The 12,022-nt window shown below is 48.6% G+C and overlaps 1 protein-coding gene across 1 annotated transcript in view; it reads left to right on the plus strand.

Annotated features, from left to right (window-relative positions):
• The window catches only part of LOC121005149 (pancreatic lipase-related protein 2-like), a 247,085-nt gene that overhangs the window by 228,381 nt on the left and 6,682 nt on the right, over nt 1-12,022 (plus strand). The window contains exons 12-13 of the mRNA XM_040437715.1: nt 5,138-5,305; nt 11,561-11,666. Coding sequence (XP_040293649.1) covers nt 5,138-5,305; nt 11,561-11,627 — 235 coding nt within the window. The 3' untranslated portion in view covers nt 11,628-11,666. The remainder of the gene's footprint in view (nt 1-5,137; nt 5,306-11,560; nt 11,667-12,022) is intronic.

Consider the following 12,022-nt stretch of genomic DNA (forward strand, 5'->3'; position numbering starts at 1 on the left):
AGAGATCGTGCCACCTTAGGGGGTAGCCCCAAGAGGGGTAAGAAGAAGAACAAGAAGGGGAAGGGAAGGAAGAAGGCCGTCTAACTTAATCACTCTGTATGGCGGCACTCACTCCGTTGACGCTGGCGACCATTAATGTCGCCAGTATTAAATCGGATGCGGCTAGGTTTGCAGCCTTTGATTTTCTCAGCCGGGTTGAAGCTGACATTTTATTTTTGCAAGAGACCAGGCTGCCAGATTTGGCGGCTGTGTATAAAGCAAAAAAGGAGTGGAGGTGTGGTCCATCATATTGGTCTCTTGCGGCTGAGCCGTATAGCGGAGTGGCGGTTCTTTTTACCGCACCAGTAGAAAGCCGACGAGTGATTGAGTTAGAAATGGGGAGGTGTTTGATTTTAGATGTCCTCATGAAGGGTCAAGAGCTTCGCCTGATAAACATCTATGGTCCCCAAACCAGGTGGGATCGGAAGCGTCTCTTTATGAGGATCAAACCTTTCCTTTTTACGAGTCGGCAGGTGGTCTTTGGCGGGGACTTTAATACAGTCACAAGGTCCCAAGACCGGGGAGGCGCCAGAAACCGGCTGGCTTATGATAGTGTATCCCTGAATAGCATAGCTAGCGAGGCTCGCCTGGTGGATGTCCACATTAGGCACACCCCAGGCCACGGTGGTTTCACTTATTATAGAGGTAGTCAGATTAGGTCTAGAATAGACAGGTTTTATTTAAAGGAGGAGACTACTTTTTCACCTTTAGAGGTGGTAGAGGTGGAATTCTCCGATCACTGTCTAATTATGTTCTCTTTGAATGTTGCAGAATCCCCCCAAATGGGAAGAGGCTATTGGAAGCTAAATTCGGCCCTCCTGGAGGAAGCAGAGGTGAGACAATCCTTTAAGGACTTCCTTCAGAGTCAGGTAGAGTTGCTGGATCTTTGTGACACTAAGTCTGAGTGGTGGGAGATATTCAAAGATCGGGTGGCAAAATTCTTCCGCCAGCTCTCGAGCCTCAGGTCCCTGGACAGGTACCGCTTGTATCAGGGTCTGAGGAGGAAACTCGAACAACTGGTCTCGACTGGAGGTAGCCGAGAGGATATCTCCAGGGTGAAATCTTTGCTTAAGAGGTGCCAGTATGATAGGCACACATCTTTGGTTTTTGAGAGGGATTTCGGGAAGTACCGCTCGCCCGACCCTTACAGAAACTGTAAGATGTCAGTGAAAAGTAAGTTGGTGACGGGACTGGTCGATGGTACGGGATCTCTGGATAGGTCCAGATCAGGGATCTTGGAAATCGTCAAGTCCTTCTACTCGTGCCTCTTGAGGAAGAAGGATCTGAATCGGGACAGGATTTCGGCTTTCCTGGCTGAAACCATCCCTGAGTCAAGAGTAGACCTCTCTCTTGGCGTTTTGATAGAAGAAATCAGAGAAGAGGAAGTCAGCCTGGCGATCGAAGGGCTTGCCCTAAAGAAGTCGCCAGGCCCGGATGGCTTAACATCCGAGTTTTATAAGACCTTTAAGGACTCCTTGGTTCCCCTCTTGACTAAGGTATTCAATGAGTGCCTTTCCTCAGGTACTCTGCCGAAGTCAATGAGGAGGTCAGCTCTGATCCTTATATCAAAGGGTAAAGATCCGAGCCGTATTGAGAATTGGCGTCCCATAGCGCTTCTCAATACGGACAGAAAGATCCTGGCCAAGATACTGTTTAAACGGTTGGTGCAGTTTGCGCCCCGGCTCCTTTCGGAGACCCAACATTGCTCAGTTCCAGGCCGAAGCACGTTTAGTGCTGTGCTCGGTGTCCGAGAGGCAGTGGAGCAGAGTAGGGCGGGTAACTGGAAGGGGTACATGCTGGCTTTAGATCAGGCAAAGGCTTTTGATCGGGTTAACCACGAGTACCTCTGGGCAGTCCTTCTGAAATATGGCCTGCCGGGAGGGTTTGTCGATTGGTTAAAGATCTTGTATGCAGGGGCAGAGAGTTTCCCGCTGGTGAACGGTTGGTCTGGCAGCCCTTTTGAGGTCGGGTCTGGAGTCCGCCAGGGTTGTCCATTGAGCCCGCTCTTATACGTGTTTGCGATTGATCCTTTTATTAGGAGGATTGATCGGGGACCGTTAGCGGGAGTCAGGATGAGTCTGGAGGAGCCAGAAGCCACTCTGAGGGTGGTGGCGTATGCCGATGACGTCACTGTTTTCGTGTCCTCGGGAGGGGAGGCGGAATACGTGATGTCGGAGGTAGAACGCTACTCGGAAGTCTCCGGGTCCATGATTAACCGGGATAAGTGTGAGAGTCTCTGGCTGGGAGGGGGTGATCCATCTTTCGGTCTCCCGGACACCCTCCCAGAGCCCCAGTCGTCAGCCAAAGTCCTAGGCGTTCAATTCGGCCATGGGGATTATCCCACCCAAAATTGGGACAGCAGGCTCACGATCGCCGCTCAGAAGGTTGACCAGTGGAAGGGTTGGTCTTTGACCCTCAGGGAAAGGGTGAACCTGATCAAGACTTACCTTCTCCCTTTGCTTATCTATTTGGCCAGTGTATGTGTCTTGCCAGAACCTCTCTGGACTCGGGTTTACAGTCTGTTCTTTCAACTGTTATGGGGGAATAGGCTGAACCTAGTCAAGAGAGAGGTGACATACCGTACGAGGAGATTAGGGGGGTTGGGTATGGTCAACCCAGTGGTGTTCCTTGTGAACACCTTTGTTAAGATCAACCTGGCAAACCTCTGGAAAGAGAGGGCTCCTCCGTGGGTAGTCTCTTGCAGGGGTTGGTTTCGGCCTTTCTTCCAGGAGTGGGAGACAGGAGGGCAAGTGAAGGATTTGCGTACACCTCACGGATATCTTCCGGCTTATGTCACCCCGATTCTGAAGGTGATCCGCCAGTGGGGTTTGGGAGTGAGGGAAATCAAGACCCAGTCAAGGAGATCCCTTGACGAGAGGGTCTTGTTGACCCACTTCTGGAAGCCCCTGGCCCTTAAGGATTGCCCAAGCCGGGATCTAGACAAGGGGTTACAGTTGTTAAATTCGGCAAGGATCCCCTTGAAGTTTTGGGACTTGGCTTGGCGCTGCTTTCACGGGAAGCTGTATGTAAGGGACAACTTGAAGTACAGGAACTCTGATGAAAGGGGTTGTCCCCGGGAGGAGTGTGGCGACATACTGGAAAGTATGGAGCACTTCCTGCTTCAGTGTCCCTTTAATACAGAGGTATACAAACGGGTGGGTGCATCCATTGGCTGGCCTAGGCTAGCCAACCTCTCCTATGCGGAATGGGCTTATGGAGCATTCAAAGGTTTGGGAGGAAGGGACCCATGCACAGCTTTTATAGTTAGCATAGTGATCAGGTACTTCACATGGAACGCACGGTGTTTAGTTTCAACCCAGCAGAAAGTCCTCCCTGTGGAAGAGGTGTGTAGGAACATTCTAGGTGACCTGGCGAAGGTTCGCTCTCTTGAGTGCGAGAAGGTGGGTACGGATGGGGTCTCTTACCTCTGGAGAGGCTTCACCTTTGATGTGCCTTAGCCTCAGTAGCACTTTTCCTGGTGTTGGGCTGAGGCTTTCACATTAGGTTTTTGTTTTGTATTTAAGATGAGTTTTTGAAGAAAGGTTTGCAAATGACTGAACTTGGGCCTTCGGGTGGATTTTAACATTGGTTTGTATAGATTGATATGGTAGTTATAAGATGTATATATTGTATGATAGGGTAAGTGGGGTGTAGTTAGGTTGGGTGGGATGGGGTGGGGGGGTTCATATTTTTGTGTGGGGAGACCTGCATCCAGCCCTGGACTATGCGGACATAGGAGGACATGAGGCGAGGGGCTGGGTGTGGGTGGTGGTGGAAGGGCTGGCCTCATGGAGGGACAAGAGGCGGAGGTTGGCCCTGGGTGAAGGTGATGGGATAGATAGATTGGTAGGGTTAGTATAGGTTTGTTTTCTCATATATGTGTGTAAAAAAAAAAAAAAAAAAAAAATTAATTAAAATTAAAAAAAAAAAATAATAATAATAATAAAAAATAAAAATAAAAAAAAAATTATTAGAGTTATTTGATATTTTTGTTATGATTATTTTATGTTTATTATTTTTTATTGTAAGAAGTTGTAATTTAGTTTCTGTTCTGATTAATTTGTATAAATTTGTATATAGTCGGGGCTCAGCCGGATCGGATGTTTACGTTAGGCTAAGTTTCATTTTCTCCATTTTTTTTTTTAGTAGGTATGAATGAGATAGTATGCATGTAGCTGGGCCAGTAGGGTAAGTGTATATACTTTATACCTTGTTTTGAAAATTTTATGGCAACGTTTTTGTATTTTTGTATAAAATTAAAAAAGAGTTCCTCAGTATCTGCTCTTATTCTGTATATATATACACTGCACAGTACCACTTCTCCTGTCCTGTATACTGGGTGTAATCCTCAGTATCTGCTCTTATTCTGTATATATATACACTGCACAGTACCACTTCTCCTGTCCTGTATACTGGGTGTAATCCTCAGTATCTGCTCTTATTCTGTATATATATACACTGCACAGTACCACTTCTCCTGTATATATATACACTGCACAGTACCACTTCTCCTCTCCTGTATACTGGGTGTAATCCTCAGTATCTGCTCTTATTCTGTATATATATACACTGCACAGTACCACTTCTCCTGTCCTGTATACTGGGTGTAATCCTCAGTATCTGCTCTTATTCTGTATATATATACACTGCACAGTACCACTTCTCCTCTCCTGTATACTGGGTGTAATCCTCAGTATCTGCTCTTATTCTGTATATATATACACTGCACAGTACCACTTCTCCTGTCCTGTATACTGGGTGTAATCCTCAGTATCTGCTCTTATTCTGTGTATATACACTGCACAGTACCACTTCTCCTGTCCTGTATACTGGGTGTAATCCTCAGTATCTGCTCTTATTCTGTATATATATACACTGCACAGTACCACTTCTCCTGTCCTGTATACCGGGTGTAATCCTCAGTATCTGCTCTTATTCTGTGTATATACACTGCACAGTACCACTTCTCCTGTCCTGTATACTGGGTGTAATCCTCAGTATCTGCTCTTATTCTGTATATATATACACTGCACAGTACCACTTCTCCTCTCCTGTATACCGGGTGTAATTCTTAATATCTATATGTTTGTGTTCTCAGCGGTCTTATAGAACGTGGCAGGGAGTACTCCGCATTTATTGACATCCACTTTCCTCCGCCTATTCCCCGGGTCACATTCACCTGGCAGAAGTCTTTACTCTCCTTATTACTGAATCCAACGTTGTGGGCCGATCTTGTCAGTTTGATCTATGGGAACGATGGATCTCAGTAAGTATTCTGCTGGTTCAGGGTCTGCTATTCATTTGAGGAATCTTCCATGCTTTTCTCTCTGGAATCCGTCAGCCGTTCTACCGCATCCCCTCGGTGGCAGACAATGCATCTGCTGGGGGCTCCTGGAGAGAAGGGCCTTGGATGGCTGCATGTTTCAGTTTTATGGTCTGTGATGTGATCCTCTCTGCAGAGGCCAAAGGTGCAGGGAATGAACCCAAAGGTCAAATAAATGAGTACCGAGTCTTAAATGGGTTTTCTGACCTCAGCAAATGGCATTTATCATGTAGAGGAAATTAATAGAAGGCACTTACTAATGTATTGTGTTTCTCCATATGCCTGCGTTGCTGGCTGGATTCATTGTTCCATCACATTATACACTGCTTGTTTTCATGGTTACGACCACCCTACAATCCAGCAGCGGTGGTCATGCTTGCACACTATAGGGAAAGGCACCGGCCAATGCGTGCACCCTCAGTATCAGACACCACAGAGCCCATTGCTTTTTCCACTCATGCTGGATTACAGGGTGGTCATGACCATGGAAATGTATAAGTGTATAATGTGATGGAAAAATGAATCCAGGCAGCAAAGGAGGCAACATGGAGAATCACAATACATTAGGAAGTGCCGGGTATTAACTTTCTCTACATGATAAATGACATTTCCAAAACTTCTACAACTTTAAAAACATTTCAAAACAGGAATCGGAAGTCGACTTTGGTGCCGAGGTACCGGCCAGTACTGAGGCCGACTTCGGACACAAATGAAGGAGTACTTTTTAAGCAGGCATGCTCAACCTGCGGCCCTCCAGCTGTTGCAAAACTACAACTCCCAGCATGCCTGAACAGCCTACAGCAGTGCATGGTGGGAGTTGTAGTTTTACAACAGCTGGAGGGCCGCAGGTTGAGCATGCCTGTTTTAAAGGGTCTACAGTGGTGAGTGCCGCCCTGTTCATTGCTTTACTCTATGGATTCCCGTTTTTAAAGTAGTAAAATCGAAGCCTGATGTTATTTACTGAAGTCTCGCGCGGCTTTGAGCTTAACGACTTTTCTCATACCGAAGCTCATACATTTTAACGCTGCACGGAGACAGGTCTAAGCACAGCATTAAAGCGAAGATTTGGAGCAAATCGACTTCGGATCTTGTATCCGAAGCTCGATTCGTTTACTCCTACCGCAGCAACAACAATGTCACAGTTGTCCTACCAGTATTAATAATGCCCCTGACAGTGCCTCTAGTAATAGTAATGCCCACACATAATTCCCCTAGTAATAATAAGGCCCCTATAATGCCCCCGGTAATAATAATGACCCCATAGTGCCCCAGTATTAAAAATGCACCCTTAGCAACCCTGGTAAGAAAAATAACCCCTATGGTGCCTGGGTAATATTGGACCTATTGGACCTCCAATAATAATGATGCCCCACAGTGTCCCCAGTAATCATACCTCCTATTCTGCCCCCAGTAGTAATAATGCCCCCTATTGTGTCTCTGGTAATAATAATGTCCCCACAATGTCCTACCACTGCCCCCAGTAATGTTCCTATAGTGTCCACAGCAATGTCCCTATAGTGCCCCCAGTAATAATCCCCACTGCCCCCAGTAATGTCCCTATAGTGCCCACAGTAATGTCCCTATAGTGCCCCCAGTAATAATCCCCACTGCCCACAGTAATGTCTCTATAGTGCCCACAGTAATGTCCCTATAGTGCCCCCAGTAATAATCCCCACTGCCCACAGTAATGTCTCTATAGTGCCCACAGTAATGTCCCTATAGTGCCCACAGTAATGTCTCTATAGTGCCCACAGTAATGTCTCTATAGTGCCCACAGTAATGTCCCTATAGTGCCCACAGTAATGTCCCTATAGTGCCCCCAGTAATAATCCCCACTGCCCACAGTAATGTCCCTATAGTGCCCACAGTAATGTCTCTATAGTGCCCACAGTAATGTCTCTATAGTGCCCACAGTAATGTCCCTATAGTGCCCCCAGTAATAATCCCCACTGCCCACAGGATTGTCCCTATAGTGCCCACAGTAATGTCCCTATAGTGCCCCCAGTAATAATCCCTACTGCCCCCAGTAATGTTCCTATAGTGTCCACAGCAATGTCCCTATAGTGCCCCCAGTAATAATCCCCACTGCCCACAGTAATGTCCCTATAGTGCCCACAGTAATGTCCCTATAGTCCCCACAGTAATGTCCCTATAGTGCCCCCAGTAATAATCCCCACTGCCCACAGTAATGTCCCTATAGTGCCCACAGTAATGTCCCTATAGTGCCCACAGTAATGTCTCTATAGTGCCCACAGTAATGTCCCTATAGTGCCCCCAGTAATAATCCCCACTGCCCACAGGATTGTCCCTATAGTGCCCACAGTAATGTCCCTATAGTGCCCCCAGTAATAATCCCTACTGCCCCCAGTAATGTTCCTATAGTGTCCACAGCAATGTCCCTATAGTGCCCACAGTAATGTCCCTATAGTCCCCACAGTAATGTCCCTATAGTGCCCCCAGTAATAATCCCCACTGCCCACAGTAATGTCTCTATAGTGCCCACAGTAATGTCCCTATAGTGCCCCCAGTAATAATCCCCACTGCCCACAGTAATGTCCCTATAGTGCCCACAGTAATGTCCCTATAGTGCCCACAGTAATGTCCCTATAGTGCCCACAGTAATGTCCCTATAGTGCCCACAGTAATGTCCCTATAGTGCCCACAGTAATGTCTCTATAGTGCCCACAGTAATGTCTCTATAGTGCCCCCAGTAATAATCCCCACTGCCCACAGTAATGTCCCTATAGTGACCACAGTAATGTCTCTATAGTGCCCACAGTAATGTCTCTATAGTGCCCCCAGTAATAATCCCCACTGCCCACAGTAATGTCCCTATAGTTCCCACAGTAATGTCTCTATAGTGCCCACAGTAATGTCACCCACTGCCCACAGTAATGTCCCTATAGTGCCCACAGTAATGTCCCTATAGTGCCCACAGTAATGTCCCCCCGTCTGCACTCACGGCATCTGTCAGTGAGATTCATGCCTGGCCCCGTCAGAGCGCTCATCACATCCGGTCGGTCCAGTATCTATAAGACCCCAGCACTGCCCTACTAGTAGTATTTACTAATGAAGCGAGTGGGCGGAGCCTGTCCGATGTTAGTACAACTCCGCCCACCTGCTTAATTAGTGATTAGAGGGCGGTGCTGAGGCCTGATAGATAAGAAGATGGCAGGCGAATGTGACGCTGCTGTGATGAGCTCTCGGACAGGGGCCCGGCATGAAGTACGATGACAGTGCCGGGTCCCATTACTAGTGAGTGCAGACATAAGCATAGCCCCCAGCCAGTAGTGCCCGGCCACGCCCCTGGCTACCCCTTTAATGTGGAAGGTGATAAGTGAAAAGGGCCACAGTAAGGCGCCCTGCAGGGTCAGAGCCATGATATTGTATAATGCTATTGTCATATCTCTCATATTTGCGCCTTAGGCTACTTTCACACTAGCGTTCGGGGCTCCGCTTGTGAGTTCCGTTTGAAGGCTCTCACAAGCGGCCCGAACGGATCCGTACTGCCCCAATGCATTCTGAGTGGATGCGGATCCGCTCAGAATGCATCAGTTTGGCACCGTTTGGCCTCCGCTCCGCTCAGCAGGCGGACGCCTGAACGCAGCTTGCAGCGTTTTCGTGTCCGCCTGGCCGTGCGGAGCCAAACGGATCCGTCCAGACTTACAATGCAAGTCAATGGGGACGGATCCGTTTGACATTGACACAATATGGTGCAATTTCAAACGGATCCGTCCCCCATTGACTTTCAATGTAAAGTCAGGATTATACCATCAGATCGGAGTTTTCTCCAATCCGATGGTATATTTTAACTTGAAGCGTCCCCATCACCATGGGAACGCCTCTATGTTAGAATATACCATCGGATTTGAGTTACATCGTGAAACTCAAATCCGACAGTATATTCTAACACAGAGGCGTTCCCATGGTGATGGGGACGCTTCAAGTTAGAATATAATGAGAACTGTGTACATGACTGCCCCCTGCTGCCTGGCAGGTGCTGCCAGGCAGCAGGGGGCAGACCCCCCCCCCCCCCCCCTCCTGTATTTAACTTATTGGTGGCCAGTGGGGCCCCCCCTCCCTCCCCAGTATTAATTGTAAGCAGTGCGGCCCCCCTCCCTCTATATTCATCGGTGGCCAGTGCGGATATTAAATATGAGCAGTGCGGTCTCCCCCTCCCTCCCTCCCCAGTATTAAATATGAGCAGTGCGGTCTCCCCCTCCCTCCCTCCCCAGTATTAAATATGAGCAGTGTGGTCTCCCCCTCCCTCCCTCCCCAGTATTAAATATGAGCAGTGCGGTCTCCCCCTCCCTCTATTCATTGGTGGCCAGTGCGGATTCAAAGTATTGTGATCAGTGCGGCCTCTCCTCTCGACCCCCCCCCCCCCCCCTCCCCATCATTGGTGGCAGCGGAGAGTACCGATCGGAGTCCCAGTTTAAATCGCTGGGGCTCCGATCGGTTACCATGGCAGCCAAGACGCTATTGCAGTCTTGGCTGCCATGGTTACTTAGCAACAAATAGCAGCATTATACTTACCTGAAGAGCTGCGATCTATGTGACCGGCCGGGAGCTCCTCCTACTGGTAAAGTGACAGGTCTATAGGCAATGCGCCGCACAGACCTGTCACTTTACCAGTAGGAGGAGCTCCCGGCCGGTCACATAGATCGCAGCTCTTCAGGTAAGTATAATGCTGCTATTTGTTGCTAAGTAACCATGGCAGCCAAGACTGCAATAGCGTCTTGGCTGCCATGGTAACCGATCGGAGCCCCAGCGATTTAAACTGGGACTCCGATCGGTACTCTCCGCTGCCACCAATGATGGGGGGGGGGGGGGTCGAGAGGAGAGGCCGCACTGATCACAATACTTTGAATCCGCACTGGCCACCAATGAATAGAGGGAGGGGGAGGCCGCACTGCTCATATTTAATACTGGGGAGGGAGGGAGGGGGAGACCGCACTGCTCATATTTAATACTGGGGAGGGAGGGAGGGGGAGACCGCACTGCTCATATTTAATACTGGGGAGGGAGGGAGGGGGAGACCGCACTGCTCATATTTAATACTGGGGAGGGAGGGAGGGAGGGGGAGACCGCACTGCTCATATTTAATATCCGCACTGGCCACCGATGAATATAGAGGGAGGGGGGCCGCACTGCTTACAATTAATACTGGGGAGGGAGGGGGGGCCGCACTGGCCACCAATAAGTTAAATACAGGAGGGGGGGGGGTCTGCCCCCTGCTGCCTGGAAGCACCTGCCAGGCAGCAGGGGGCAGTCATGTACACAGTTCTCATTATATTCTAACTTGAAGCGTCCCCATCACCATGGGAACGCTTCTGTGTTTAGAATATACTGTCGGATCTGAGTTTTCCGAAGTGAAAAATCAGATCTGAAATAAACTGTTATGCAAACGGATCCGTTCTGAACGGATGCAAGCGTTTGCATTATAGGAGCGGATCCGTCTGATGAAACATCAGACGGATCCGCTCCGAACGCTAGTGTGAAAGTAGCCTTATTCACCCAAGTCAACTAAAGCGCTAGTGCATGCCCTCGTCATCTCCCGCCTGGACTACTGCAACATCCCACTGTGTGGCCTCCAATCTATCCTCAACTCCACTGCCTGGTAATCCACTTCTCCTCTCGTTACTCCTCTGCCGGTCCCTTCACTGGCTGCCCATCGCCCAGCGAATTCAATTTAAAATATTGATAACTACATATAAGGCCGTCCACAACCTGTCCCCTCCTCATATCTCTGACCTGCTCCCCCGATACATCCTCACCCATAATCCCCGATCCTCACAGGACCTCCTCCTTTGTTCTCCTCTCATCTGTTCTTCACACAATCGACTACGTGCCTCTCCCCTACTCTGGAACTGGCTACCCCAACACATTAGACGCTCCCCAACATCCAAACCTTCAAGAGTAACCTGAAAACCCACCTCTTTAGGAAGGCCTACCATCTGCAATGAGCATGCTGCCACCAAACTGCCACTTGAGCAGCCTATACCCTCACCTACTGTGGTCTCCCCTTCCCTTATAGATTGTAAGCTCTTGCGGGCAGGGTCCTCTACCCCTCTGTACCCGTCTGTTATGTATGTGGAACCCCCTCTTGATGTACATGGAATTCATGGCGCTTTCAAATGAATAATGACCTATCTGTGTATAATGTGTGACCCTGATCTCCTGTATGTGTCCTTTCAGGTACCAGTTCTGTGGTGGAGGGACAACAGAAGAAGGCGTTGCCCAGACCCTGACCCCGTGTCCGTAACTTACCCACATGTCACAGAAGTGAACATCACCAATAAAGGTGCAGAATAAGAAGCCACCCGTCTCATGTCATCATTGGTAGAAACTTGTATATATACCAAAATGATCTACTGCTGCTGACAACCAGCCTGTGTATTGTGTCAGAGAGGTTGTCAATCATTTATTGAAAAATCAGCAACAAAGCATTAACAGTTTCCGAATTTCCGGAGATGATTACAGTGCGATGCGTTAATAACGCCTCATACAATCCCTGTGTTTCTTAAATAGGAACCCCACCCCCTCGTATCTGTCCAGCCTAAAAGACCAGAACGATGCCCCCTGTGGCCCGTCTCTGATGAGGAGACCTCCATGTTCTGCAGTCTGGTCTCCTGTGACATGTAAACATCACAGTTCTCC

The sequence above is a fragment of the Bufo bufo genome, chromosome 6 (genome assembly GCF_905171765.1).
Source record: "Bufo bufo chromosome 6, aBufBuf1.1, whole genome shotgun sequence".
Taxonomy (NCBI): Eukaryota; Metazoa; Chordata; class Amphibia; order Anura; family Bufonidae; genus Bufo; species Bufo bufo.